This window comes from Trichoderma camerunense (genome assembly GCF_050948025.1).
Source record: "Trichoderma camerunense strain CBS 138272 chromosome Unknown V8C40scaffold_9, whole genome shotgun sequence".
Taxonomy (NCBI): Eukaryota; Fungi; Ascomycota; class Sordariomycetes; order Hypocreales; family Hypocreaceae; genus Trichoderma; species Trichoderma camerunense.
Genome location: NW_028145361.1, coordinates 459320 through 485705, shown reverse-complemented (window position 1 = coordinate 485705; position 26386 = coordinate 459320). Strand labels below are relative to the sequence as shown.

At 49.7% G+C, this 26386-nt stretch overlaps 9 protein-coding genes across 9 annotated transcripts; 6 read left to right on the top strand and 3 right to left on the bottom strand.

Annotated features, from left to right (window-relative positions):
* The first annotated feature begins 1620 nt into the window (after positions 1–1620).
* V8C40DRAFT_245242 (FAD-binding oxidoreductase) lies at positions 1621–3320 on the top strand. The gene is made up of 3 exons (XM_083215843.1): positions 1621–1872; positions 1922–3086; positions 3138–3320. The coding sequence occupies exons 1-3, from the start codon at positions 1732–1734 to the stop codon at positions 3260–3262; spliced, it is 1431 nt and encodes a 476-aa protein (XP_083073012.1). The 5' UTR covers positions 1621–1731; the 3' UTR covers positions 3263–3320.
* Positions 3321–3997: 677 nt separating this feature from the next.
* On the top strand, positions 3998–4820 carry V8C40DRAFT_287524 (RlpA-like double-psi beta-barrel domain-containing protein). Its single transcript, XM_083222726.1, has one exon. It carries the CDS (start codon positions 4178–4180, stop codon positions 4637–4639), a length of 462 nt encoding a protein of 153 aa, XP_083073011.1. The 5' UTR covers positions 3998–4177; the 3' UTR covers positions 4640–4820.
* Positions 4821–4886: 66 nt separating this feature from the next.
* Positions 4887–7518, bottom strand: V8C40DRAFT_245238 (uncharacterized protein). The gene is made up of 6 exons (XM_083215842.1): positions 7288–7518; positions 6768–7185; positions 6029–6700; positions 5881–5977; positions 5558–5811; positions 4887–5503 (listed from the first exon to the last, which is right to left on the bottom strand). Exons 2-6 carry the CDS (start codon positions 6890–6892, stop codon positions 5170–5172), a joined length of 1482 nt encoding a protein of 493 aa, XP_083073010.1. The 5' UTR covers positions 6893–7185; positions 7288–7518; the 3' UTR covers positions 4887–5169.
* A 395-nt stretch (positions 7519–7913) lies between these two features.
* On the top strand, positions 7914–8888 carry V8C40DRAFT_245234 (MBL fold metallo-hydrolase). The gene has a single exon (XM_083215841.1). It carries the CDS (start codon positions 7983–7985, stop codon positions 8880–8882), a length of 900 nt encoding a protein of 299 aa, XP_083073009.1. The 5' UTR covers positions 7914–7982; the 3' UTR covers positions 8883–8888.
* Positions 8889–9024: 136 nt separating this feature from the next.
* On the bottom strand, positions 9025–13536 carry V8C40DRAFT_223653 (AAA family ATPase peroxin 6). Its single transcript, XM_083212236.1, has 3 exons — positions 13276–13536; positions 9807–13188; positions 9025–9725 (listed from the first exon to the last, which is right to left on the bottom strand). The coding sequence occupies exons 1-3, from the start codon at positions 13445–13447 to the stop codon at positions 9167–9169; spliced, it is 4113 nt and encodes a 1370-aa protein (XP_083073008.1). The 5' UTR covers positions 13448–13536; the 3' UTR covers positions 9025–9166.
* A 1101-nt stretch (positions 13537–14637) lies between these two features.
* Positions 14638–17419, top strand: V8C40DRAFT_245228 (Alpha/Beta hydrolase protein). The gene has a single exon (XM_083215840.1). It carries the CDS (start codon positions 15036–15038, stop codon positions 17199–17201), a length of 2166 nt encoding a protein of 721 aa, XP_083073007.1. The 5' UTR covers positions 14638–15035; the 3' UTR covers positions 17202–17419.
* Positions 17420–18236: 817 nt separating this feature from the next.
* On the top strand, positions 18237–20597 carry V8C40DRAFT_223602 (acyl--CoA ligase). The gene is made up of 6 exons (XM_083212235.1): positions 18237–18520; positions 18643–19115; positions 19171–19317; positions 19397–19816; positions 19882–20056; positions 20161–20597. Exons 1-6 carry the CDS (start codon positions 18424–18426, stop codon positions 20502–20504), a joined length of 1656 nt encoding a protein of 551 aa, XP_083073006.1. The 5' UTR covers positions 18237–18423; the 3' UTR covers positions 20505–20597.
* On the bottom strand, positions 20522–21999 carry V8C40DRAFT_245226 (ATP11 protein-domain-containing protein). The gene has a single exon (XM_083215839.1). It carries the CDS (start codon positions 21677–21679, stop codon positions 20690–20692), a length of 990 nt encoding a protein of 329 aa, XP_083073005.1. The 5' UTR covers positions 21680–21999; the 3' UTR covers positions 20522–20689.
* On the top strand, positions 21861–26381 carry V8C40DRAFT_245224 (Dos2-interacting transcription regulator of RNA-Pol-II-domain-containing protein). Its single transcript, XM_083215838.1, has 6 exons — positions 21861–22317; positions 22375–22503; positions 22566–22628; positions 22688–23274; positions 23327–25015; positions 25074–26381. The coding sequence occupies exons 1-6, from the start codon at positions 22230–22232 to the stop codon at positions 26085–26087; spliced, it is 3570 nt and encodes a 1189-aa protein (XP_083073004.1). The 5' UTR covers positions 21861–22229; the 3' UTR covers positions 26088–26381.
* Positions 26382–26386: the final 5 nt, after the last annotated feature.

Sequence of the window (26386 nt, the reverse complement as noted above, 5' to 3'; positions counted from 1 at the left end):
GTGCAATTTTTTGGTGTCGCCGGTTTCCACGAAAGAGCACTTGTAGCGTACTGAAATCTATTCAATTATATAAAACTGTAGCTGAATATGCGAATTGCTCGTTCGCCGTTAGAAAGAACTACTTTGAATAGTATTGAAAGAAGTTTCCTTTCAAATAGAGGAGAACACCAAAGGCCAGCTTGAGTATGTTATTCATGGCTGGCAATTAGCAAAGGGTACCGCTGCCTCAAGAAATTACCAAGTCTTGATAAGCCGTCCCCAAATATAAGTGCAAGGTCAGTTATTTAGTTGACCGCGGCTTAGTATCAAGGTGTGCATCGCCTCAGCCCTACACGACCAATTCGGATCCCCATATTCGTACCCAATGCGACAGCCTAATGTGACAACTCAACATGAGCTCAGTCTTGGCTTATTTCCACTATGAGCTTGGTCTTGGTTTTGGCTTACTTCTATCATGAAACTGGTTTGGCTTACTTCCATTACAAATCCTTCAATCCTTCGTTGGTTTGTCGTCGGTTTGTCGTCTAAATCCGCATATCTGAGCTAGACAACAACACCGAAGCTTATGCGCGTCTGCATCGTTAGGAGCGGCTAGCTCGGGTATTGCGGAAAGGATATGCATGAGAGAGGCTATATACGTGTGATAAACGGAGTCAGAGAGCATATGGAGTATAGTTGAGACTATCGGTATTACGTGCAGGTGATTGAAGCAGAACGCCTACCAAGGCAATGTATCCGCAGGAAGGAAGCCGAAATTTGCATCAAACAGCGACATATATTGAGATATACGAGTACACGATTGATAACCTCTCAGCCCATAAGATCTTAAGATTCTATGCGGAGTAGTCGGTCTGCAGTAAACCCGGCCGACGGGATTTTACTTCAAGTCATCTTACAAATCGTTGTGGAAAGACTACTCTATAATGCCACTCAATGGAAATAATATGTGAATTCGTCGAGTAAGCCCAGATATTCGGAGATGTTATATGTCATCCGCCACCAACTATCAACTACCCAAATGTGGACAGACTTTATGCTTAGTTCGCCTCCATTTGCCGCGCGTGTGAGCATACGTAAAGGTACTGTTGAGGTAGAACTACTCCCAAAGAATACATATGTTTGTTTTTCGCCTTACGCCAAGGCACGTCGTCGAGAATCCAAGACAGCTCTGCCTCACTCCCATCTAGGAAACTTACCATGAATGGTAAGCTAATGCGACCAGCTGAAGCTAGTGTAGCAAGCTTGTTTGATAACTGGACCTAACTGAGGCGGTTCCAGGTTGTAAGAATGATTAGCACCATCGCTTCAGCATGCTTTCCATAGTCTAGGATTTAGGCCAGACGTGAGCACAGCCCCATATCTCGGTACACTATTCCTTCGTCTGTTCGTCTAAAGCACCACTAACTTAGAAGTAGACAAGCTCTCTAGGCAACTGAACAATGGAATCAAATTACGCAGTAGAGCATCCAACATCATATGCTGGTGTGCTTATGTGACGTAAGATCTATCGCTAGTACCAACGTATGAAATGTTGGAGCTTGCTCGCGCTGTCAGAGAAGTGGCTTGTATCTAAAAGCATGTTTGTTGCTATTACTCCGTTCTCCGTATTACAATTGAGTACCTATATTCTAATCACATATAAATTCCGTTGTTACCTTTCATCCATATTACTGAACATTCTCACATCCATCTTTATATCACTAATACCAAACCTCGAGATTATAAGTCAACATGAGACTCCCTATTACAGGAGATCAGATCAAGGATCTAGCCGCTCAGTTAGATCCGTCGACTAAACTTTTTACCCGCGCAGATGGCCAAGAGTATGAGAAGTTGATTGCCAGGTGGGCTGATAATGCCATTAGACAGGCTGTAAGTTGCCCTTTTCTCAACGTCAATCAACAGTGGCTCATCGCTATAGGGCGTGGTCGCTGTTCCTGTGACATATGAAGAAGTATCCAAGCTAGTGAAATTCGCCTCCGATAACAAGATCGATATCGCCGTGAGGTGCGGTGGTCATTCTACTGGCGGTTGTAGCTCCTCAGAAGGTGGCCTTGTCATTGATCTCTCCGGCATGCGCAATGTCACAGTTGACAAAGACTCGAAATTGATCACTGCCCAAGGCGGTGCTTTGTGGGCAGACGTGGACAACGCTGCAATTGAAAAGGGCCTTGCCACAGTCGGCGGCACTGTCAACCATACTGGCATCGGCGGTTTGACTCTTGGTGGCGGCCTTGGCTGGCTTACCGGCTTATATGGCACAGTGGTTGACAATCTCGTCGCAGCAAAGGTTGTCATCGCCGATGGAAGCCTCTTGAATGCCTCAGAAAAAGAGAATGCCGATTTATTCTGGGCGATCCGTGGTGCGGGCCACAACTTTGGTGTTGCCGTCGAGTTCACGATTAAGGGGCATGATCAGACTAATGAAGTGTATGCTGGAGGCTACGTGTTCACCCCGGACAAATTGATTGCCATTATCGAGGCGCTCAACGCCAAAATGAAGAATCCGGACCCCAAGGCGGGAGCGATCCTCGTCTTCGCAAGCCCTCCAACAATGCCCGGCCCGGTCATTGTTACCAACCTGTTTTACAACGGTGATAAAGCCGCCGCAGAGAAATGTTTCGATTTCCTGCTCAAACTAGAGCCCGTTGCCAACATGGCCAAGATGATGCCCTACAACCATGTCAATGGGCTGTTGAACGCGATGGCTGCTCATGGAGGCCGCAAATCTCTCAAAGCACTCACCCTTACACACGACGTGGATGCTGCATTCGTACAGGAGCTTTTCGAAGAATACGCGAGAAAAATGAAGGAGAATCCCGATTTGGCCAAGACGTTTATGGGCATTGAGTACTACGACACGACTAAGCTCAACGGCGTTCCTATCGAATCGATGGCATTTGCCAATCGCGGTCTCTACAGAGCTGGTATTGTTGGTCTGGAATGGTCAGATTCTGAGAAGGATATGGAAAACAGAACTTGGGGTCGAGGTCTTCAGACCAAGTGCCGACAACACGTCATCGATCAGGGCCAATATTCCCCGGAGGCTACTAAGACTGCATTGGAGTATGCCAATTATATTGAGCGTAAGTGTTTTATTATTCTTAGTATCTGAGATAGCTACTAATTTGCTGCAGCTGGCGATCTTATCGACAAAAAACCATTTGGCGTCAATCAGCAACGATTAGAGATGTTGAAACATAAGTTTGATCCAGATTGTCTGTTCAACAAAACAAGCCCTCTTGTACCTTTGAAAAATTAAGAGCATATGATATTACCAAGATAGCATTCTAAAATAAATCTCCTGAACTAATTTTCGGGTCTCTTTACTTTTTCACAATTCGGCACAAGATTGTCTTATTTAGTGGTAGCCATCATAGTTTTACATGACGAGATGATAATTGATTCTTTACGTGAACAAGACATTGTATCATTTTAGGTGTTACTGATAAAGGCTGGCAGTGCTGACAAAATGTTGCATGACTTGTCAAGATATATGACCACCAGTATCTGAACATTGATTCGTACAATTATGTTTGTGGGATAAAGTTCATCAGGAATATTTCTTTGTGTAATACGCAAACTATTTTGCAGAGCATTCTCTCTGTCTAACTTGCCCAGTCTCATGGTTTCTTCTCCAGGTTTTATAGTGACGGCCTAGTGCCTTTCCTATGGGGACCGTCTCCTATTTCACCTTTCTAAAACAAGCAATCATCAAATAGAGGAAAAACAAGGAAAGTACTCTGCGCATGCTTAAAAATAGATATGTTTGTCGTTACTATTGGCTAATAGAGCACCATACTAAGGATAGGGTAGCGCGTCTTACACGTGGATATGAGGCTAGAGCGATAGGAGCGAGATCGCCTGTTAGTGGTTCGTATTGCTTTAGATGCAGTACGATTCATGCATATAATCGCTGAGAAACAACCAATAATTATAGTAGGCGTGTTTTCATCAACTAAAATTAGAATGTCAATTGTTTCACCTACTTGTGCAAGGCAGATTCCTATGGGCCATAATACTCTTACTGGTAATATCCTGGTTCTAGATGACGTAGATCTCTTGACGATGAAGAGCATATAAAGCTTCTCAAAGCCCCTGATAAGACCCAGAATTAGATATCTACAGCTTCAATCTTCATTATATACCGATTCACTCAAACTACTAGGATTACAACATGCTCTTTCAACTCTCTCTCTTCGCAGCACTGGCATCCGTAGCTCTAGCTACACCAACGCCTACAAAGACTTCTAAGCCATCAACTCCCCTAGGGAAACGAGACTATTGTGGTGATCATGAGAACCAACTAGCAACTTGGTACGACCGCGGTACCGACCCGAACCAAATCACAGCTTGCGGCAACACATATGACCCTACGGCTATCGTTGTCGCCATTTCCACAGACGTACCAAACTACAAATCGTTCTGCGGCCGCCAGATTCTCATCTCCTCCAGAGAGCAGACTGCTGCGGTAATTGCTATCATCGATGATGCCAATGCTACTGGTACTCTCGGAGAGTTTGCTCTCGATCTTTCTCCGGCCGTCTTTGATATCCTTTCGCCGACCGACCACACTATTGACCAAGACGGAGAAGTCGCTATTGATTGGGTAGTGCTGGGTGGCGATCCATGCCCTTAAAGGATTCAGGAGAGTGCTGTTATAATTGGTATCAGTTGCGGATCCATGATGACTATATGGGAAACTGGTGGATATAGAGCATACGGGATATTTGAGCTATAATGGAAGCGGGCAATTATTATTAGAAAGAGAGGGTGAATATACGATCACAAATAGCCGCAAGGATATATTATTAGCAAGGAATCAGTACAACTTGATGAGAGCAATCTAAGCAATTGTTGCGCAACGGAGACAATTACAGGTCGATGCAACATTGATCGGTATAATCGGGTAATCTTGTGTGACTTATTTATAACAATACATCTATGCTTACAGAAATAGCAAATCTCATCGGAGACCATTAAGTAATGTTGTTTGCATTGCATTCTCTTGGCCCAGCCCAGCCTTTTCAGCAGATTCATAGAAGCAAAAGGGGTTTCTGAAGCAATGATCAGTGCATTCCCACAGCTTGCCTAGTTTCTATAAGTCTTAGATAGACCGCTAAGAGAAGATAATATGCATCAGAACGTCAGATACCCAGAAAGAAGTCATCACTGCACCAGGAAGAAGAACTCACATGCAGCCCGCCATCTTTCGCCGATCACTTCCAAAATCGCCCGTAATGAAGTAATACCCTGCTTTGTATCGCAGAATTCGGCCTCAGGGCCGAGGGACATCAACGAGGTTACAGACCGGTAGATCCACTCCAACACAAAGGGAGAAGTGTCGTCGAGCGTCCCCCACTCACCGGCGCGAAATCTCTGAGCATTACGCAAAGTGTTTGCCAACGTTGCTTGAAGTGAAGAATAAGAAGTGTCTTGGCTTTCTTTGGGCGAAGATTTGAGTGAATTGACCAAGACTACCGTGTGTATAAGTAATAGCGCGCTTCGATCCCTGTCAGTCTTCGTCTCATCTAATAGCTAGCACGGTGAGATTGACTTATAGCAAATAGCAATTCCACAGCAGAATATCATGCCTCTCTGCGCTTCTTCAATTTCAATCAAACGCTCGAGTGCAAATAGAGTTCGGTCCAATGGCATAATATCGCTCGGATCAAGCTGTATTTTATCCTCCTTTGGGATTTGTCGCAGTACTTGGCTTAGAAGATTGATGGCTTGAGCGAGGCGTGCGAAGCGGCCTGTTTTCAAAGTTGGTGGAGAAGACAAGGTTCGATATATATCGATTGACAGCACCTAAAGAGAGTGCCCGTGTTCATTAGTTCATGTTCAGAGTCTAGATTGTCTGATGATGCAAAGCCTTACCCCTCGATCCCAATCATCATCGTCCACAGGTAAAATTGATTCAGTATCGGGATCTGGGGTGCACAGATGGTTTCCATTTAGAGGCATATTCGTAGTACTGTACTGTTAGTCCTGTTTCTGTTAGTGAGGGAGTAATAGAGCCACTTACCGATCTAACATCAATATTGCCCACCATATACGATTCCGCTCCTCGTGCTCAATCCACCTACTCCCTTGAACTGGATATGCCTGAGTTATTCCCAAAGAAACTGCGTGGCGAGCACATGATGAGATAGTGGTTAGAGCCGCAGGATAGATTGCATGTCCTATCTCATACACGGCGGTTAAAATTGCTGATTGAATCGTATGAATGCTAACGTAGCCCATCATCTCTGCGTGCAACAAGGTCTCTTTCACGAGAGTATAAAGTTCAGAAGACAAACTGTAATTCTTCGGGCGACTGGTAATCAGCTTAATGCCTAGAAGAACAATAGCCACATCGGGATCAGTGTGATGTGATGGATCCATGAGCGACCCATAAAGGCGCGTCCGAGAGATGATCGGCATCCATCGGTGAACAGTACGGAAGTATTCATCAGCTGAAGCTCTTCTGTGAATATGATCGCCTAGGACATGGTGAACAGTGGGAGAAAGCGATATACAGGGGCGAGGGATTGTCAACTCGCAGTGGGTGGAAAGCAGTGGGTCGAGAAGAACGGCAACTGGAAAGCTATTCCTCAGTAATGACGCATCATGTTGCGGGATGCCCGCTTCTTTAGATGGCAATGCCGATTGGGTTTCCGCTTGTTCAGCTGGCTGGTATAAGCATTTTCGGCGCCGCCTTATTACTCAGTCATTAGCATCGAGACTACCTGTACTCTAGAGAAGAGCATGAGTTTAAACTATACCGAAGGCACAGGCTACATGCTGGTAGCTCCCGTGTACAGCGCCGCTTCTTCAGCTTGCATGCCTGACAAGACCGTCTTGCCGTCCCAGGATTGGGTTGTATGAGAATCTTGCCTCGGTGGCTCATTGCGGCCACGCGTAGCTTTGTGCGGGATTGCGGACAGAGTCCGCTTGAGAAGATGATGCAAGACACACGGGTTGGCGGCACTCTGGGTTGTACTCGATACCACCGACGATCACTCACTTAGAGTGAAGGTAACTTGAAAAGGAGTGGACTTGGTATCTGCAGACTAACTGAAAGTGTTCAGGTTGTTCGATTGACGTGACCTGGAGAACGAGATATGAGGCGCCACTCTTGTGAGTAATCGTGTAAGAACTTGCCATTCGGTGGATGTCGGAAGTTAAGGATTATCGAATGCCCTAGTTTTAATAGCAAAGGTCATTGGATTACTCATACACATGCATTATTACATGTACACACGGCTGCTTTGTCGTTGCTGGAGATAGTGGTTACGAACTTACAAGTTGGACGGTTTGTTTGAAACGGATTGGCGAGCCAAGAAGTGAGTAGCGGTACGGCCGTGTCGTGGCAAGATATCTTCAATGTTAACAGCCGTGCTTCTGCATAATGTCGTTTATTGTTGGTAGTAACGTGCAATTAACTTGAACCAAAAACTTGATTACAACTACCATTGGTAGAGATCTTCCAGGTAAAATTTTCTCAATCATCCGAGGGAAAACAGGCGACACATGGTTTACAGCTCATTGTTGGACGCAACATCGGGATGTTCCGTCCCTTTGGAATCACAACAAAACTACCTAGGCGATTACGGTTCAACGCATCGTTATTAGCTCCCGCACATGGTTAAATCCGAAATTCGACAAGCCAATTAGCTTGCAACAAAACGCGGCCGCGTTTCCCGCAAGATTTGCGGACGATGGGCGCTATGTCACAGGATAGACCTGTTAAACGAAGCAGGTTCATACGAGTCGTCCATTAGGATAATGGTCAATGGGCTGATACATTTCATCATGAATCTTGAACCGAGATGTTAATTAATCGTATAGAATTAATGATATATAATCTTCTCACCTCAAATCGAAGCCACAGTAATAGTTATAAGTATAAATTACCGCTCAAGCCCTGGTAGTAAACCACATCACTTCAAATCCAACAGTCTTCACATCTCAATAAGAAAATAACCAAACTAATCACCATGTCATCCCCTCAGCCAATCGCCCAAAATGACTCCATCCAAGCATACGTCTACGTCCTATCCCCCCATAAAGTCGACTTCCCAGGCCAACCCGACACAGGATCCTTCGAATTCTCTCCCACTGCATTCACCCTCATCACCACACAAGACGGAGCAGTCCTAGTCGATTCACCAACCACACCTAGCCAAGGAGAAGAAGTATCGAAATGGGTCAAGTCAATCATCGCAGATAAGAAGCTCGCTTACATTTACATCACTCACGGTCACGGCGACCACTTCTTCGCCGCGGAAGTCATCCAGAAATATTATCCCGAGGCCCGTCTTTTAGCAACTCCGCAGACGTATGCCCAGATGCAGGAGAATCTTGACAAGAAGACCTATGAGGGCCTGTGGGTTGCGACGACTCCGGAGTTGAGAAACAAAGCTTCTCCGGAAGTACAAGTGGATATATTAAAGGGCGACAATACGTTCGTTGTCGGAGGCCACCAGTTCAACGTCCCGAGCCTTCCTGGTGGCGACATTGGTGAATCGACTGTGCTCCATGTTCCTGATCTTGAACTCGTCGTGGCGGGAGACGTCGTTTACGGGAGCTGTTATCAATTCTTTGGGCAGGCTCGAACTACTGAACTGCGGAACAATTGGCTGCAGTCTATTGATCAAGTCGCTCAGCTAAAGCCAAAGCTTGTGGTACCATCTCACATGCAATCGCATGAAAGTTTCGGCACAGACCACATCGAAGAAACGATCAAGTATATTAAGGCATGGGAAGAGCTCGATGCTGTGACAAACACTTCGCAGGAACTGGAAAAGGCTGTGAGCGAGAAATACCCTAATAGAATCGGGAACTTTATTCTCCGATTCTCATCTCTGGTTGCAAAAGGGGATATGCCAGGTCCGTAACCGTAGTAAGAATGAATAGTATTGCTTCAGAAGTTTTTGTTATTGTTATAAATGCCAGGATACTTTTTATATAAATCTATTAAAATATGTGATAGGGTGGAAGGGGAGTCTATAAGTGCCTGCGAAGATTGCTTTCTATTTCGGCACCTCTAGTCTCAATATGATTTTATTATACATGGCTCATTTTGCATTGCGCCTCCTTCTTATGTGTGATAAAGTGATGATGCAGCTTCATGTGGACTGCTAAACTCTGTGGGAACTTCGTGAACGTTTTCCACTCGTCGCTAGTACAAGTCTTCGTCGTCGCTCGCCGTTCCATCCTGGAATCCCATCACCGCTTTGCCTTTTCCCTTGCCATTAACTTGTTCCTCTTCATCGCTGCTGACGGCAATGGCCTTGCCTTTGCCTTTTCCCTTGCTCGAGGATGATCTACCGCCCCTCGATCCTCCGGAAGAGCCGGGTCTTTTCGCGTGGTCTTGTGATTGCTGCTTCTTGTCGCTTCCTCCTTCAAACTGCGCCCTTACTCTTTCATAGTGCGCTAGTTCTCCTGCACTGACACTAGGAATCAACTCCTCGTGCGCAGCGATAAAGTCTTCCTCCTGAACCATGACGGCGATATCCGCAGGCGTAGCATAGTGGTCGAAGAAGTACGCCGTCGAGACCTCGTGCTTGTTGGCCGGGTCGGCGTTGAGGGCACGTACTTTGGCATCCACCGCTGCGGCCTGGCGGGTGACAGCTTTGAGCATGGCGTCACTGCACAGTGCATAGAAATCGGCACCTGTGTAGGTGAATGGGAGACGCTGAGAGACTGATGCGAGAGAGACAGAGGGATGGAGAGTGAACCTATGTAAATAAAGATTAGTATAATTTGTTTCTTCAGAAGGGAAAAGACTGCCACAAAGACAGTCAAAAGAGGGAACGTACTTTCGAGTGAGAGCCTCCAGAATGGTTTGCTGCTTCTCATGAGTGTCAGAAACACCAAGATAGAGCATCTTGTCAAATCGACCAGGACGCAGCAGCGCAGGATCCAACAGGTCGGGTCTGTTAGTAGCTCCAATGACAAAGACGCCTCCCGCATCCTCACCGCCCGACATGCCGTCCAGCTCAGCCAACAGCTGCGACACGATACGGTCCATGACACCGCCGGAATCTCCCTGGTTACCTCTCTTTGGCGCGACGGAATCCAGTTCGTCAAAGAAGACGACGCAGGGGCGAGCGTCACGGGCTCTCTGGAAGACGCGGCGCACGTTGGCTTCTGACTCACCAATGTACATGTTGAGCAACTCCGGACCCTTGACACTGAAAAAGTTGAGGCTGTATTCGGTGGCAATGGCTTTTGCCAGGAGCGTCTTTCCAGTACCCGGAGGACCGTAGAAGAGGATACCAGAGCGCTTCTTCATACCCTTGGCGAACAATTCGGGGCGCTCCAGCGGTAGCTGAATCGTCTCCGTGATAGCCTCCTTGACGTTGCTAAGACCACCGACATCGTCCCAGGTGACATTGGGGATCTTGGGAGCACCAATAGAATCAGAAAAGTTCTTGCGGGCGGCTTCAACGGCAACATCAAAGTCGGCCGCTGTCAAGCAGCGCGCCGATGAGCCACCAGATACCAGCACATCACGCACCGTCATTGGCAGGTGGCCGTTGCTAGACTTGGTAGATAGCGACTCGAGACGAGATCGCTGGGCTATCGAGGCTCGTTCTACGACATCAAGCAGGTCACCGGCAACCAACGCAGCTGTCTTGAGAGCAATGGCATTGAGATCAATGGCCGGCTCGAGAGACACGCCGCGGTCTTCAATGACGGCCCTCAGGATGGCCTCTCGCTCGGCCTCATCAGGGGCGCCCATTTCGAGCTCATGGGTGAAGAGAGCGCGGACTCCATCAGGGACTTTGTCAACCTCGTTTGTTGTGGCAATAAGGACACGAACATCCTCGAGGATCTCCTTGATTGAAGACTCTATCCGATCGGCTGTCAGCGCTTCGATGTGCTGAATGAGGAGAGCGCAGCATTCTGGACCACAGCTAATGGCTCGCTCAGCGCGTGTCCTCAGGAAGCCTTCTGTCTTGACATCGCTGCCACTACCACCACCCTCACTGATGATATCATAGGCATCAATGGTGAATGTGTGCAAGCCCATATCGCTACAAGCATCCTTTGCCATGGTCGCCTTTCCGATGTTTCGATGCGATGATGTCAGTAGAATAGCGACAGGAGGCATTTTCAGATGCACAGCCCTCAAGCTTGTCGCAGCAGCGAGAAGTTCTCGTAGCTGGCGTCTCAGAGGGGGAACATGCTGCTGGTCACGATCTGCCAACTGCGGCGGGCCACCGTCTGCTGCTCGTTGCGGCGTCTTCTTCAGGCCGAGATAGTAAGGCCAAGTGCTGTCCTTGATACCCGGTATCCGACTCGTCTCAAATCCAGACCCGTGCATGGCAACAGTGGTGCTATCGATGCATGCGACAGTCCCCCACAGGGATTCTGCAGTTCCGTCTTCATCCTCGTCTGACTTTTGCACCTGGATATGTCCAACTTTGAACCAAGCAACGCTGTCAAGATGAGATAGAGTCTCCCCACCAGACTCAGTGGATCGTGCCGTCAGTGCTACTACGTCGTCGACCTCGGAACCGCCTGCACCGGGAGCTTCTTGGAGTGCCCGGCCCAGCTGCGCATCCACAGGCACGGCGATCAAGTCACCCTGCCGGACGAGGCGCAGTTTATGCGCAAAATAGCGTTTTAGACCACCCAAAACGGCAGTTTGGTATGCTCTCTCAGCAGAGATGGGGGTTCTAATATGGTGAATGGCAATATCTTTTGCGTACGGAGGCTGCGAGGCGCTCGCGAATCTGGGAAGCGTCCCTTTGCCTTGGTATGAGGACTTCTTGAGCACAGAGATGCGCAAGTGCGTGGCTCCATCAATGTTTGCGATCAAGATGGGTGAAGCATAAGCTGCCGGGCTAGATGGTCGCTGGACTTGCGACTCGAAGAATGATTGCCGTCGATCGCCCAGCCTAGAACTCGGTATCCGAGTGACGGGGCGTTGGGAGTAGCCCTCCGGTAAGCCATATACGCGAACAGGCCGCCAATTGGAGACTTCAAAGTCTGGGTGGTTGAAGCTGCCCAGCCCAAACGCGCCAAATCCATTCAGGGGAGGCTCCTCTGCAGCCTCAATCCGGACCCAGTCTCCGGAGAAACACCCAATCTTGGAGAGAGAGGCCACATCAACATAGATTCGCGCCTCTTCATCGTCCTCGGGAGATGGCTTGGGATGTAGCAGATCGGAGGGTATCTGTCTTCTCAGACCGTGCACTTTGAAGAGCCTCCCGCGAGCTCGATCTGGACGCGCAGTAGTGGATGTAAAGTTGGAAAAGACGGAACCAGGAGTAGCAAAGCCATTGGTTTTCCTGCCACGGAGCGTGCCAGCAGTCATTGGCGTTCCAGGGCCCATGGAATTCATCGAGTTCGTCGTCGGCAGTGTAGGGACCTCCAAAGATATCACTTCGTCCATGGAATCATCCGAAAGTTCCTCCTCTTGTTCTGATCCCGAGAAATCCGTCTCCGTCTCGGTAGCCGCCACCGCGTCGTCAGTAACGGCGCCAGCCCGATCGCGCTCTTCGGCGGCTGAAAAGAACTGGTCGTTTGTGCCATCCTCGTCGTCATCGTTACCGTTGAGCTGCTGGCCGTCGGCCATTGATGCGGCAGGACGGGCTTGTCGTCGGTTGATTCCTCTCCCCCTCATCAGGATGATTTTTGTAGATTCCGTCAGGATGCCCTGGGCAACGGGCTCACAGAGCATGATCTTGCCTGGGTTTGGTGGCAGGTGGGTGACAGGGTGCGGCGGAAGAGGCAGCGGAAACAAATCGCCCGAGTGAACGACCTTGAGGCTGCCAAGGGCCGCTCTGAGTGCCATGGCCACGCGCTCCTCGGCCGTCAAGTTGGCGACGCCCTTGAGGTTTGTCGGATGGTCCTTGTAAAACGTGCCCTCACCGTTCTCTAGCCGTTTTGTTAAGTCGCTTTCGAGGTTGACGAATACTGTCTCCAGCGGTACAGGGGCAACATCGAGGACAAGGATTTCGATGCCGCTGCGGCTATGGCTAGACAGCTTGGACGGAGCTACTTGCTGTAGAGTGACAGCAAAGCTCTGGAGGGCCGAAGACGAGGGCGAGAACTGAATGGTCGAATGGGACAGGTCGCTCGATCGCAGAACGGGAACAACGGACCAGGCAATTTCAACGGGGTTCGCATTGGGCGCCCATGGCGCGACTGCAATGTGGTGGATTTCGTCGGCGAGCTCATCGTTGGCATCTTTGTGCTTCCTGTCAGCGTCTCTTCAGCGTGCAGCAGTAGCATTTCAGCGCTCTGGCGCATTGCTATTCGCCATGAATGACTTACCGTTTGCATGGTGCGGAAAGAGGTCGGAGAAGAGATCGTCAGACACGATGCCAACGTCTCCCTTGGTGCGGTCGTCGAGCACGAGTCGGGCGGTGATGGCCGGCTTGTCCTGGCGCCGCCTGCGGTTCCGTCTCTTGTGTGACACGACAGGCGCTCCGTCTGAGACAGCCATCTCGGTTGGTTTCTAGAGCTTTTGAGAGAAAGGTATGGCGAGATCGGGCGCAAGGAGCCGTTGTAACTGGGAAAGGAGTCGGCGGACAGAGCTGTTTCAATAGTTGACAAGACCCCGCAGCCGCTGGATCATGGCGCAGGCAGAGATCAGGAGAAGATGGAAATAAAAATAAACACAGTCAAGCACCAAGACGGATGATCAAGTCGACCGGCAATCCAGGGCAATTGGATTCGGCGCGTGCTGGGCGCGATGCGTTGCGATGAAGATCAAAAGCCTGCCGGTGCGTGTCGTGTCGCTGCAGATTCCACTATAAGCAGCAGTGGCTCGGCTGTAGCCGTGGCAGCCTCGGCATAGGCACTCGCTGGACCCCAGATTTCGGGGCCTCAGCTTCAATCTTACAAGCCGCAGCGCAGCTCCACCAGGGGCTGCTGTAGTTACCACGGCAAAAGACGAGGAACTGAAGCGAATGGTTTACTTGGTGATGAGTATGTAGCCACGTGTACTAATCTACAGAGAAATGGGGGCTGTTCTGGAATTTGATAACTATGGCGATGTTGGAGTGAGTGCATGTTCTGTATTAGCACTGATGCAGTGTGCCTTGTATGTACGGAGTACGGAGTAGCTGAATTGACTTCCATTCAATATTCCCACACTGCGGCACAGTCACTGCAATTGAACTTACCCGGCAACCCGGGACTAGAGAGACTATGTAGGTATGGGAAAGGGGTAAAAGAGGCGATTAGGCGCCCGGTTGGCACGCTTTACATTCTGTACATAGGTGTTGATCTGCAAGTCAAAGAAAGAAACAAAGTCACCTTACTGCTAGCCAATGAATGAATGCGCTTTAGTGGCTTACACTCGATTATTTCGTCATGTCTCGTAGCAAGAGTCTCCAGCTACCCACGAATAAATCACTACCAAATAATTGGCCAGAATTTCACATGTATTTTCAGCGATACACGTATCTCAAAACCGGCCATTCAATCTCCACTCCTCCAACTCCGTCAGCACTGCCATCAAGGAGGCAAAAATCGTCGCCAATTTCACAAGCTAAAAATCTGGTTTGATCAACGGAGAATTACAAGTACAGAAACGGATGGAAAATTAATATGGAGCCAACTAACAGGGATCGACTCTTGAATGATTCGCGACTCGATTGCGTCACACCTAACACATAGGCCTACAATGCAGCATTTTATTCTGGAAATGTGGAAAGCCCTTCTGCAGGGTTTCTGGATTTAGATGCAGCTTCTCCCCTCCACTCACCGCATTTACCAATTATCTCATGATGTTTGGTTAGACTCCAATTTTTGGGTTCATGATAATTGCTTGTTCCTGGCCTTTCACAGTTTTCATTATTTTGATACTCATCTGCGGACGCATAGACTGTTAATAACAGAAAATTAACTACTAGTGGCTTGATCTTTCGTTGATGTCATTGCCGTACCTGGTTGATGCCCACCTGTGAGCGATTACCACAGCATCCAGCGGCGACAGCCCATCGTATGGCTTGGATAAAAGAATTCGAAAAGACGCAAGACAGTATAGAGAGATAAATATCACCACGGTCAACACTCAATTGGTCAAAATGGGTCACAACGAAGATCCCCCGACCTCGGCTCAACACGACATGTCGCCTCGATCGACGTTTGAGGTTGCACAGCAGGCGGTTGAATTCACCAAACAGTCCGAGAAACTCTCACATCAAAGGTTGGAGGATGACTCTGCAGCAATAGCTGTGCAGGCCGATTTCGTCACACCACAGGATCCCGTCATCGTCACATCGGACGGCAACAGGTTACCAGGCGTGCCATTAGATGAAGCACACAAACTCAACGTGCTGCGCGAAGACCTACAAGGACAGACGACGGAGGTGGAGATTAAAAAGGGAAACAAACTTCAAGAAAAGATCCCAAACCCGGCTGCGCATCATCACCATGGAGAGGAAGAGCGAAAGACCATACAACTACCCGAACCTGAAAAAGATGAAAATGGACAACCTTGGCAGCAGGACTCACAAGGAACCTTGAGGCATACTATGCCTCCATCACATACGAACCCATTGTTTCCCCCTCTACCACTATACGGACCGCCGACTTTATTACGCAATATCCAGTGCTGGTTTTTCAGGTCAACGTCGTTTGTGCTAAGCATGGAGTTTCTTGGTGTGATTGTACTCGGCTCGCTGTTTACAAGTATTCCGAAATGGTGCAAGGCACTGTTTTTGCCGAATGAGGAGAAAAAACGGCCGTTTTATGAGCAGGAGCAGCAAAACGCTGCAATTAGACAAGAGAAGGAAAAGGATTGGGACCCGTCGGGAGCTCAGAGACGTTTGGATGTTGACGAAACCATAGTGGACGAATACCCGCCGACTGAGGGCGGTAAAGACCCCATTATCTGTGATGTTGGCTATTATGCCCGCAGAGTTGGCCTTGACGTGGAGACTTTCAAGGTCGAGACGGAAGATGGCTTCATCATTGAGCTTTGGCACGTCTATGACCCCAAAGAGCATACACCCCTAGATGAGACAAGCAGAGAGAAACTTGGCCCAACAGTCTTTCAGGAGCCAACTCAGCAGCCAGGGAATTCGAGCAAGAAACGAAAGTTCCCCGTGCTGTTGATGCATGGTTTGCTGCAGAGTTCGGGAGCGTATTGCTGCAACGACGACCAGAGCCTGGCATTTTGGCTCTGTAAATCGGGATACGATGTTTGGCTGGGCAACAACCGCTGCGGCTTCAAGCCCCAGCACGTACTGCTCGATTATGGCGATCCGCGCATGTGGTGCTGGAATATTCGGCAGATGGGTGTGTTTGACCTGCCGGCGCTCATATCGCGCGTCTTGCACGAGACGGGATTCGAGAAGATTGGCCTCATCTGCCACTCACAGGGAACGACTCAGACGCTGGTGGCTTTAGCAAAAGAGCAACGACCTGACCTGGGCGAGAAACTGACCGTCTTCTGTGCTCTGGCCCCTGCAGCATATGCCGGACCGCTCATTGGCAAGATGTACTTCAAGTTCATGCGCATCATCTCGCCCGGCATGTTCAGGCTCATGTTTGGGATCCACGCCTTCATCCCCTTGATGATGCAGATGCACGCGCTGCTGGATCCCCGGCTGTACGGATGGCTGGGCTACAAGGTCTTCTCGTTCCTCTTTGACTGGACCGACGAGAGATGGGACCGAGGCCTGCGCAACCGCATGTTTCAGTTTGCGCCCGTGTATGTAAGTGCCGAGTCGATGAGGTGGTGGCTCGGTCGCGAGTGTTTTGCCAAACACAAGTGCATCCTGGCGACGAGGGATGTCTTGAGAGAAGAAGAAAGCACGGATGAAAGCGGCAGCAACGAAGACGACTCGGAAACCAGTGACGAAAACCTCCAAACTGGAGACGAGATTCATAAGAACCAACATCGGCGCCACATTAAAGGTTCCACGGCATGGTACAATCACCAAGTGCCCCCATTTGCGCTGTGGGTTTGCGGCGACGATCATCTAGTCGACGGAAAGAGGCTTCTCAAGCGCTTCGAAGTTGGTCGCGAGCCGCATGTTAAAGTAGTGCACAGCAAAGTGATTCCCGAGTACCAGCATCTGGATGTCATCTGGGCCATGGATGCGCCAGACCAGGTATTTCGAGAAATCCGCGAGGTGCTGTGGAAGACGTGCGACGTCAGGGACTCTTGCAGAATTCCGGAAGGATGCGATACGGTGCCCAAGTGGGAAGCAGCCGAGGTTGTGGCGATGGAGTCGAGCGAATAGGGGATCATGGATATTCGGTAGTTTTATTTTATTTTCCTTTCCTAGGCCTATTTCTTGTTTGCACGCTTGGATGCGACCCAAAAGCTCGGAGTCTAGGGTGGCACCTGTAACGATAGATGTGGAGTTGTAGATGGAGTCGGTTCAAATACATGAGCATCTTTTTGCCATTGCCGGCAGATTGCTAGGAAACGCAGCACAATTGAAGCTCCATAAAACTCGGATGAATTACCGATGATTCAGAAACATGTGATTATTAATCTTTCTCACACGCTGCCCATCTGACGTGAAGCCATCGACACTTGATTCGCCGGCAGCCGCCAGAGCACAAGGTCAGATCCCCAAGCAAACTCTCCCCTTACTGCTGCTCCCCCGCATTCATTCTCTCCGCGGACGCCATCCAAAAGGGCTTGAACTCCATTTTCTGTCTTCAGTCTACGGTGACCCACACGCCACGTTCGCGGCACCGAGGTTAAAGATTGCCCAGGGACTCCGCTTTTACCGCCCTTGAAGTCTCCGTCGTACCGAGAAGCCCCAGAGCGGCCAGGGCCCATGTATGATGTGTGTGTGACTTTGTGCGACTGTTCTGCAAATGTACTATTACGGCAGGGCGTTGCTGTGGGATTACCTGTACCCCCAAGTCAGAAAAGTGCCCGGGGTTAGGCTCTATCTTGAGCCTGGCAAGCTCGGAGTTTTGCTGGCGGACAAAGACTGGAGTCCCGACGGGCATCAAAGCCATCAGGGACCGCATATTCGTAACAGATTTGCCCAGGACACGGTAGCTCGGACTTGGGGCCGACGACGCGAAACCAACAAAGGCATGGTTCTGTGTGCTAGATGCCTTTCCTAGTGCCTAGGTTAAGCGTGGAGACGGAGGTTGATCGTACTAAAAGCAACGAGGTGACACTACCATTATCAAGCATGGACACGATGTTGTGCCAGGGTCAGCCTCTGGCTTATCCCACCTCATAATACCCTCCGTGTGCCCATCTATATTCCTCGAGACGATCTTGGATTTCCTAGTGTTGCCAATCTACATATACCCAAAGCAGGCCGGCCCCAGTTTCCGTTTTGCATCTTCACTCTTGTTGATCCTTAACAACTTCTGTTGGGATAGAAAGCTCCGATTGGTATAGGACTGCCTCTCGAATCTTTGTGATTACCAATCTATAGAGATCTTCATACATACCTTACACCTACACAGCATATCGAATTGACCGTGATCATGCCTATCGCGTCACTCCAAATCCCGGTCGAGATCCCTCCCGTCGACATCTGGTCATATTACCTGGAGCAGCCCAAACACTATCCCGGCGACAAACGTCAGTACACCATATGCGATTACTTTCTCACTTTCTCTCTTGTCTCATCATTGTCTCGAAAACAATGCTCATTTTATAACACAAAAGCGTCATCATGTCTCATAGCTAACTCATTGTTCTAGCCCTCTTTGTCGACTGCGACACCGGCAGGTCTCACTCCTTCAACGACATCAAGCGTCTCGCCCTCGAATTCGGCAAGGGCCTCCGCCATGTCTTCAATTGGCAAACGGGCGACGTCATGGGCCTCTTCACGCCCAACAACATTGACGTCCCCGTCGTGAACTTTGCCATCCACTGGGCTGGCGGCATCGCCAGTCCTGCCAACCCAACGTACACGCCCGAGGACCTGGCTCAGCAGCTAAAGGACTCTGGCGCAAAGGCTCTTCTTACGCAGAAGATGTTTCTGCAGGCTGCCCGCAAGGCCGCGGCGCTTGCGGGATTGCCTGAGGACCGGATTTTGCTGATGGGAGATGGCCGGGATGAGACCGGGGTGCATAGGCACTGGTCCGACATCACTGCCCGGGGCGCCAAAGTCCAGCCTCAGAAGGCCAGTATTGATCCCAGGAAGGACCTCGCGTATCTCGTGTACAGCTCTGTAAGTGCCCATATCATGAATATCTTGCGTATTGGCGACTAATAAGCCCAATTAGGGAACAACCGGTTTGCCCAAAGGCGTGATGCTCAGCCACCAGAATATTGTAGCCCAAGCGGTCCAGGGTGAGAAACAAGGCGACATCAAAGGCCTCTTATGGGAAGTAGACGCTCAGCTGGGCGTTCTTCCATTCTTCCACATCTATGTATGTTTGTCCCAGAGAGATGAAATCGAGCTACCATATTCTGGATCATTAGCTAACATCGATGTCTTCATTCATCTAGGGCCTAGTCGTTGTCCTGGCCACCACCATTGCTACTGGCGTCAAATGTGTCGTTTTACCCAAGTTCGACCTTGAAAAGGCCTGCAAGCTGATCCAAGACCACCACATAACTTTCATGTATGTGCCACCGCCCATTGTTCTCGCTCTGGGCAAGCACCCCGTCATCTCAAAGTACGATTTGTCGTCACTGCGGTGGATAAACTCGGCCGCTGCTCCTTTGAGCAGGGAACTGGCAGTCTCTGTGTGGGACCGGCTCAAGATTGGCGTGAAGCAGGGCTATGGACTGTCCGAGACGTCTCCCGGCGTGATGATACAGCTGGCGGAAGAGTGGTGGAAGTATCAGGGCTCCGTCGGAAGGCTGTATCCGAATATGGAGGCCAAGATTGTGGATGAGGATGGCAAGGAACTGGGCTACGACAAGGTGAGAAGCATATTGAGCCAGATTTCGACTTATTGAAATGTGTTCTAACAACTAGGGAAACACAGTCCGGAGAACTTCTCCTCAAGGGACCAAACGTCTTCTCAGGCTACTGGAAGAGGCCTGAACTCAACAAAGAAACCTTCACTGAGGATGGCTGGTACAGGACTGGAGACATCTTCTACTGCTGTCCTAAGGGCAACTTCTACATCACCGACCGCAAGAAGGAGCTCATCAAATACAGTAAGTCCTACGCCACATATTCACACCCTTATATACATCCATACCATCCGCATCCCACCCATGTTTGTCTCTTGTATGTGACGCTGACTCGACTCCCACTACAGAGGGCTTCCAAGTCCCTCCCGCCGAACTCGAGGCCAAACTCATCGGCCGCGATGACATCGCTGACGTCTGCGTCATCGGTGTCTGGGACAAGGAACAACACACCGAGATTCCGCGCGCCTATGTCGTGCTCAAGGCCGGTGTCGAGGGGACCGAGGCTAAGGCCACGGAAATCACCGAGTGGCTCAACGCAAAGGTCGCACCCTCCAAGAAGCTGCGCGGAGGCGTTCGCTTCATCAAGGAGGTTCCTAAATCTCAAGCAGGCAAGATCCTGCGAAGAGTGCTGAGGGACCAGGTCAAGAAGGAGGAAGAGGCGGCGGCAGCGGCACCAAAGGCGAAGTTGTAAATAGAAGAGAGCAGGCGTTTTGGGTTGGTGGTAAAGAAGGCGTGTAATTTTAGCCGTTGTTTAATTGTACAATTCGAGGTCGTGGATGACCTCGTCTAATGCCTATATAACAAATACACAGGAACGGGTCTGCCGTTTCATCTATCCTGGTGCTCATAAAGTCGTCTATTTTCCAAGACGCTATATCATCCCAATCTTTCCGCCTCTTCTAGCAGCTTCTCGACGCTGAATCTCGGATCACCTTTTGTAAACCACTCAAGCAATTTCTTTCTTTCTTCGGCCCTCTCTTTTCTCTGTCCATCCAGTTCATCGCCCTTTTGCTCCCACCCGCCGTAGAACCGCTGCAAGCACATAACCAGCCATCTTGCGTGGTCTGGCTGTACGCCCCGCCCTTCCATGACCTGGCCCTGCATAAGAACCAGGCCCTTGTCCTTGATCAGATCGAGGTGATGCGTCACAGTGGTATGTGGTTGCGCAAACTCCCCTCTGGTCTTATACTCGACCAGCTGGGTGAACAGAACAGTGCTGGTCTTGGATGCTGCATCAAAGGTCCACTGTAACAGGTGCATTTCTGCGCCCTGATCCTCATGCGGCACCGGAAGGACAAAGAATGGACTGCTGCGTGCCAGGTCCTCCATCGCTTTGTATGTCGGCGCAGGGATGACGGCGCAGAGTGTCTGGGGAGACGATGCGTGGCGAAGGCGCCAGATGGCTGTGAGTTCCTTTTCAGGCAGGTCTGCAGCTTTTTCGAGATCGAGGATATCTCCAAGAGGTTTGATGGCGGGCTTTTCGCCGGAGGAAGCCTTTGAAGCGGGCTTGGGGGAAGAAGAAGATGGCACAGGTCCGCGATTCGGCTGGGAAACTGGCGTGCCCTCGGTCTGCGGGATGGATGCCGAGGACAGATCCTCTATTGAAGGAACGTCTACGGCGTCGTTCTTGCGCTGTTCTTGTATCTTATCCGCATACGCTGCCTTGAGGTCCTCGATACTTCCATGACCCTCCTGCGATGCCTTTCTGGTGAGCTTCTCGCGGTACTTTTCGAGGATCACTTGCGAAGGCTGCGTTGTGTGGAATCGGACGTCGACGACTTGCGCCCAGCGACGCTGCTGGGTGGTGCGAGCGGCGAACCGCGCCGAATTGGTCGCCAAATGTCGCAGTGTCGGTATTCGAATCATGGCCACGATGAAGAGGTGGATGAAGCTGGAATTGGCTGTTGCAAATGCCGGCCCAAGCAAAGAATTGAACTTGAGTCTCGAGCGCGGGATTCTTCCGTCATGGCCAAAAAGTGGAGACCGAATCTCCCAGAAAAAAACACCCCACCATGGCCGATGTTCGTCCCGGCGGAATTGCGATTTTGTCTGCTCGCCAATGTTTACAAATACATCTTCGCCCTGCTCCTGAGTGGCCGAAAACCGCCTGGAGCGACGCTTTACAGAAGGGGAAACTCATCCAACAGCCTCAATTCTCGCTTCTAGGGACGTAAGAAGCGGTGAACTCTTCGGCAGTGGGCGGTTGGTCATACAAAAGTTACCCCGCGATAGTGACTGGGATTGGACGCTCAGACTCACCGAGACTTGCACGATAACGTTGCATTCGACTATTACGAGGGCATTCGCTGCGAGAAAGTTGATATAAAAGAGTGTCTTTTGCCTTTTTTGGATCCTCCCGAATCACCTGGAAGTCACCTGGATACCGGTTTAACATTTACGCCAGCGCATAGAAGCCATGGCCGATTTTCGGCAGCTGGCACTCGACTTTGTCCTCGAGGAAGATGAAGCCAAACTGACAGAGTTGGCCCAGAGAGCGGCCAAAGGTATGCTCTATTTGAATATTGGAGATGCGGGCTAGTCTAACATGAAACCTGTTTTAGAGCTTGAGACAGGTCCGGCCAATTCCAACCCTGTTGCCCGTTGGGTAGAGGCCGTTCAGCCATGGATGCCGGGTAACAACGAGACTGAAGATGCACAAGAAACTCCAGACTGGACATCAAGAGCAAAGGGTGAGAAGATGACTCTCATTCTCTGGTTACCTTGATGCTGTGCTAACGCAAATATGACCCAGCTCTGGAGTTTTTATCTCATACATTGGATTTTGTGAAACCTGATCTCCTGAAACTGAGCCAAGGTAAACTCATAGTCCTTACAAGCTGCCACAGGGTCAATTCAGCTTACAGTGTTTTCTAGTGAAGCTCTTGATTGCCTTCTTCGGCGCCATGCTTGACATTGATCACAAAGCTGGCATACTAGCTTCGGCCTCGGCCTTGTCTCGGATTATAGCCATGAAGGCCTTTCAATCCCAGAGTGGCTACGACATCATCGGTAAAGTGTGCGGCATGAAGGAAGACTTCCAAAGACAGACTATCAAGACTCGCTTGGCAGTGTATGAATTGCTGAGAACACTCATCTCTACCCCTGAAGTCGCGAGCAATCTCCAGCAACGGGACGGACCTTCCTCTGCATTCATGACCAACTTGTTGGAGCTATGTCGGAATGAGAGAGACCCGGATTGCTTGATTGTATGGTTTGACATTCTGAGAATTTTCCTCCAACAATATGAGCCTACTCCAGAGGTCCTCGAGGCAGTCTTTGCTGCTTTCAAGGCATACTATCCCATCACCCTACCGCGCCTGTCGCAGAGCGGCCTTACGCCAGAGGACCTTAAATCTCAGCTTCGAAAATGCTTCTCGTCAACATACCGCCTCGCATCTCTTGCACTACCATTTTTGATAGGTAAGCTTGACCAGGGAGACGGTGTTACTGTCAATGTCAAGGTAAGCTGCTTCGCTCCTTTCGTCCGTATTCAGTGAATCTCATTTATTATAGGTCGATGTTTTGAAAACTATCAAAGAGTGTCTCGAAGAGTACACACACCCAGAAGAATCCATCATCCCATACGTTAGTCGCACCTGGGGTAGTCTCAAGTATGAAGTACGAAATGGGGAAATCGAAGATGCCATTTGGGCTACTCTCGAAGTGTTGAAAACGCTCGCAACAAAGCTCAAGGGTGACGATCTCCGCAACTACACGCTGGATGTGACGCGCGACTGCGTTAACGACCTGTCGAATCCCATGTACACTACTCCAGCTGGCCGTCTCATTGTTAGTGTTCTCAGCGCCAACCCGAGTGCATTCGTTCTCATGGTGGCGCCAACAATCACGCACCTCAAGGACAACCTACGACACCGGAAATCAGTGACCCATAGTCAAGATTTGTTGAAAATCCTTAATGTCATCTTGGAAACTCGACTTCTCCTGTCGCAGACACAGATGACCGATGAACAAAAGAGCGATTTTGTGTCCATTGATGGCATCTTCAAGAACCTTTACCACGACGTTTATAAAGGCCCTGTCGCACTTGGAAGCAACGAAAACGCCAATATCGATGACAATAAAATTGCAACCGAGGCAGTTCAGGGAGCGGGTGCGTTGGTCTCTCAAGGAACCGTGCCGCTCGGACTAGAAAAAGAAAGTGGGCTGCTTCTTCCTGAAGCAACGTGCTCTGAAGTCTGCCAAGCACTTTTCGCCATTGCATTAAATGGGTTTGGTGGCCATTCTTCAAACTCGAATGCGGATGATCTTCTGAACGAGACAGCAAAGGCCCTACACAGATCCGTCCAGGCCTACGCATCGGGTTTCCGACCTTTGGTTGATCAGTTTGTGTCCGTCGCTCAAAGCAGTCGTAATGACCAAAGTGACGAGGCGGCTGAGAAAATCCAAAAGATTGGCTCTCTGTTGGCTTATATCGGATGCTCTGAATTGCCCAAGTCTCTTATCGCTGGGAGAAATAACTTCTTGGCCCTGATTCATGTCATGACCACCGAGTTGATAGCGGCGATAGACGCAAAAGCTAGCCCAAAGATTTGGTGTGCGTTGGTTGTCGGTATTCAGACTGTCTCACATTACTTCAATGATGCTTGCTTGAAGCATAAGCCAGAGACGGATCAGGCTTTTGATGGTTCCATGTGGCTGTATCGGGTCACTTACAAGTATCCGGAGCTAAGAGTCATTGCAGAAGAGGAAGATGATGGCTCTGCACCGAGTTACAATAGCGCAACACCGCCGAAAGAAACAACCGTTACTGAGCTTCGCAATGACTTTTTGCTCGTTGCCCTGGTAGTTGTTCGGAGCCTTTATCGCCGCGCAACCGCCGCTGTAGGTCTCATCTCGGGCACCAAGACTCCGGCTCTTCAGCTCAGCAGGGACTTTGATGGCTCTGATAAGACATCTGAATACCAGTATCTCCATCTCGTCTCTGATTTTGCCGGGTTCGTTGTTCGCGAGATGGGTGAGACCCAGCAAGCTTCACTAAAACTCGATCACTACTTTTTGAATCTCTTCCAAGAAGAACTAATACCCGTCCCTGCTTCTGCTACAGAGGAACAGAGAAAGGCTCAGCTTGAGAACTACACAGATGAACAAGGATCATCATGGGGCTGGTTGACGGAAAAGACGGTCAATACTCTTTCTTTCGGGCTCTTAGAGGCTATGAGGCCGTCTATTGTTGCAAAACTCGTGAGTTGATTCCCCTATTTCTTTCCAATCTTTCTAGCACTTCTAACTGCCAAAATAGTTTGACTCTGGAGTTGCGCAAGAACTTTTAATCAGTGGCACTTTGAGTGCCTCTCTCACCCAGAACTCTGTCACCAGACCTGTAACCAGATCTATCCTGACCATTCTGGCAAACAAGTACAAGGTTGAAAGCCTCGGATATCTGATATCCAAATTGGAAGGACGGCTAGAAGCCTCCTTGAAAAATGCCCAAAACGCTTCTGATAGTGATGATGCTTCGCGCTATCTAGAACAAGTATCCTCCATCTACGCAATTGTCAGCGGGCTGATCCGTCGCCCGGGCGGCACGCAAGCTCGAGCCCTGATCCAGCGGCTACGCGATGTCCCTGGAAACGAGACTACTGGTCATCTGCTGGCTCGTAGACTGGAGATGATTGTTGCTCCGCAAAAATTCTTGGCAAAGGAGAACTTTGCCATTGTGAAGCCCCTTTGGACACAGAAGATTTACTTTGAGTTAGTCAAGCCCATGCTTGACATTGCAACAAGTCAAGATGCCGAAGCTGGAAGTCAGCTCGTCAAGACCAATTATAGAATTGGCGTTTTGTCAATGGTTAAGCACATGCCATTTTCCATTTGGGAAGACGACTGTGTGGAGATTCTACGCGTATCGATGGCACTCTCACAAAGCTTGGGTCCCGGCCCGGATACCCTACCCGCACTCGAGATTCTCAAGAAGATCCTAGCAGAGTCACCAGACAAAGCTCAAGAATACGCAAAGAGCCTGATCAACATCTCACTGCCTTGCTTCTCACTCAAGGCCGCAGCACAGCTGACGCGACCAGACTGGCTGCCCTCGGGCTACGTCCCGGCAAAGATGCGTCCCGAGGTCGAGGCCGAATGTGGAAAGCTGGCCCTGGAAGTTGTCGGTGCGCTGCCGAGGTTGTTCGAGTCGAGACACGTCGTGCCGTTTGTTCCACAGGTGCGGAGAGAGCTTTCCCTGGCATGCGGGCATCCGGTTCGGGATCTGCGGAGACTGGCGAGAATGGCCCGGGCCGCGTGGACGGAAATCAAATAAGGTAGGGATGAAAGTGGGACAAAGAACTTTAGAGCATTTATAGAAATTTTGAGAAGAATCTGGAGGAAGATGTTGGGCGTTAGATCGGGCTGAAAATGGATAGAATTTGTGTGCTTTGTTGTAATGACACTAAATTGTTCCAGCCATGAACCACTCAATATGGTAGCATAGCATAGGTCTTCAATATTATAGGGCTGCTATTACATATACTACCTCTTCTGCAAGACTCTTGTCATTATCGACATTTATACCACCTTTTGTAATCATCATAAGGGATGTATCCAGAAATTCAACAAGTT

Excerpts from the sequence above, each read along its gene's own strand:
- V8C40DRAFT_287524 (XM_083222726.1), top strand. The coding sequence starts at position 4,178 with ATGCTCTTTCAACTCTCTCTCTTCGCAGCACTGGCATCCGTAGCTCTA.
- V8C40DRAFT_245228 (XM_083215840.1), top strand. The coding sequence starts at position 15,036 with ATGGGTCACAACGAAGATCCCCCGACCTCGGCTCAACACGACATGTCG.
- V8C40DRAFT_223653 (XM_083212236.1), bottom strand. The coding sequence starts at position 13,447 with ATGGCTGTCTCAGACGGAGCGCCTGTCGTGTCACACAAGAGACGGAAC. Across the intron at positions 13,189-13,275 it reads CTTTCCGCACCATGCAAACG|ATGCCAACGATGAGCTCGCC; the intron begins GTAAGTCATTCA and ends GGAAGCACAAAG. Across the intron at positions 9,726-9,806 it reads CTGGAGGCTCTCACTCGAAA|GTTCACTCTCCATCCCTCTG; the intron begins GTACGTTCCCTC and ends TTATTTACATAG.
- V8C40DRAFT_245226 (XM_083215839.1), bottom strand. The coding sequence starts at position 21,679 with ATGATTCGAATACCGACACTGCGACATTTGGCGACCAATTCGGCGCGG.
- V8C40DRAFT_245224 (XM_083215838.1), top strand. The coding sequence starts at position 22,230 with ATGGCCGATTTTCGGCAGCTGGCACTCGACTTTGTCCTCGAGGAAGAT. Across the intron at positions 22,318-22,374 it reads GGCCCAGAGAGCGGCCAAAG|AGCTTGAGACAGGTCCGGCC; the intron begins GTATGCTCTATT and ends AACCTGTTTTAG. Across the intron at positions 25,016-25,073 it reads CGTCTATTGTTGCAAAACTC|TTTGACTCTGGAGTTGCGCA; the intron begins GTGAGTTGATTC and ends CTGCCAAAATAG.
- V8C40DRAFT_245234 (XM_083215841.1), top strand. The coding sequence starts at position 7,983 with ATGTCATCCCCTCAGCCAATCGCCCAAAATGACTCCATCCAAGCATAC.
- V8C40DRAFT_245242 (XM_083215843.1), top strand. The coding sequence starts at position 1,732 with ATGAGACTCCCTATTACAGGAGATCAGATCAAGGATCTAGCCGCTCAG. Across the intron at positions 1,873-1,921 it reads ATAATGCCATTAGACAGGCT|GGCGTGGTCGCTGTTCCTGT; the intron begins GTAAGTTGCCCT and ends TCATCGCTATAG. Across the intron at positions 3,087-3,137 it reads GTATGCCAATTATATTGAGC|CTGGCGATCTTATCGACAAA; the intron begins GTAAGTGTTTTA and ends AATTTGCTGCAG.
- V8C40DRAFT_223602 (XM_083212235.1), top strand. The coding sequence starts at position 18,424 with ATGCCTATCGCGTCACTCCAAATCCCGGTCGAGATCCCTCCCGTCGAC. Across the intron at positions 19,116-19,170 it reads CGTATCTCGTGTACAGCTCT|GGAACAACCGGTTTGCCCAA; the intron begins GTAAGTGCCCAT and ends AAGCCCAATTAG. Across the intron at positions 19,318-19,396 it reads TTCCATTCTTCCACATCTAT|GGCCTAGTCGTTGTCCTGGC; the intron begins GTATGTTTGTCC and ends TCATTCATCTAG.
- V8C40DRAFT_245238 (XM_083215842.1), bottom strand. The coding sequence starts at position 6,892 with ATGAGCCACCGAGGCAAGATTCTCATACAACCCAATCCTGGGACGGCA. Across the intron at positions 6,701-6,767 it reads GCATGTAGCCTGTGCCTTCG|GCGGCGCCGAAAATGCTTAT; the intron begins GTATAGTTTAAA and ends CTGAGTAATAAG. Across the intron at positions 5,978-6,028 it reads GCAATATTGATGTTAGATCG|TACTACGAATATGCCTCTAA; the intron begins GTAAGTGGCTCT and ends CTAACAGTACAG.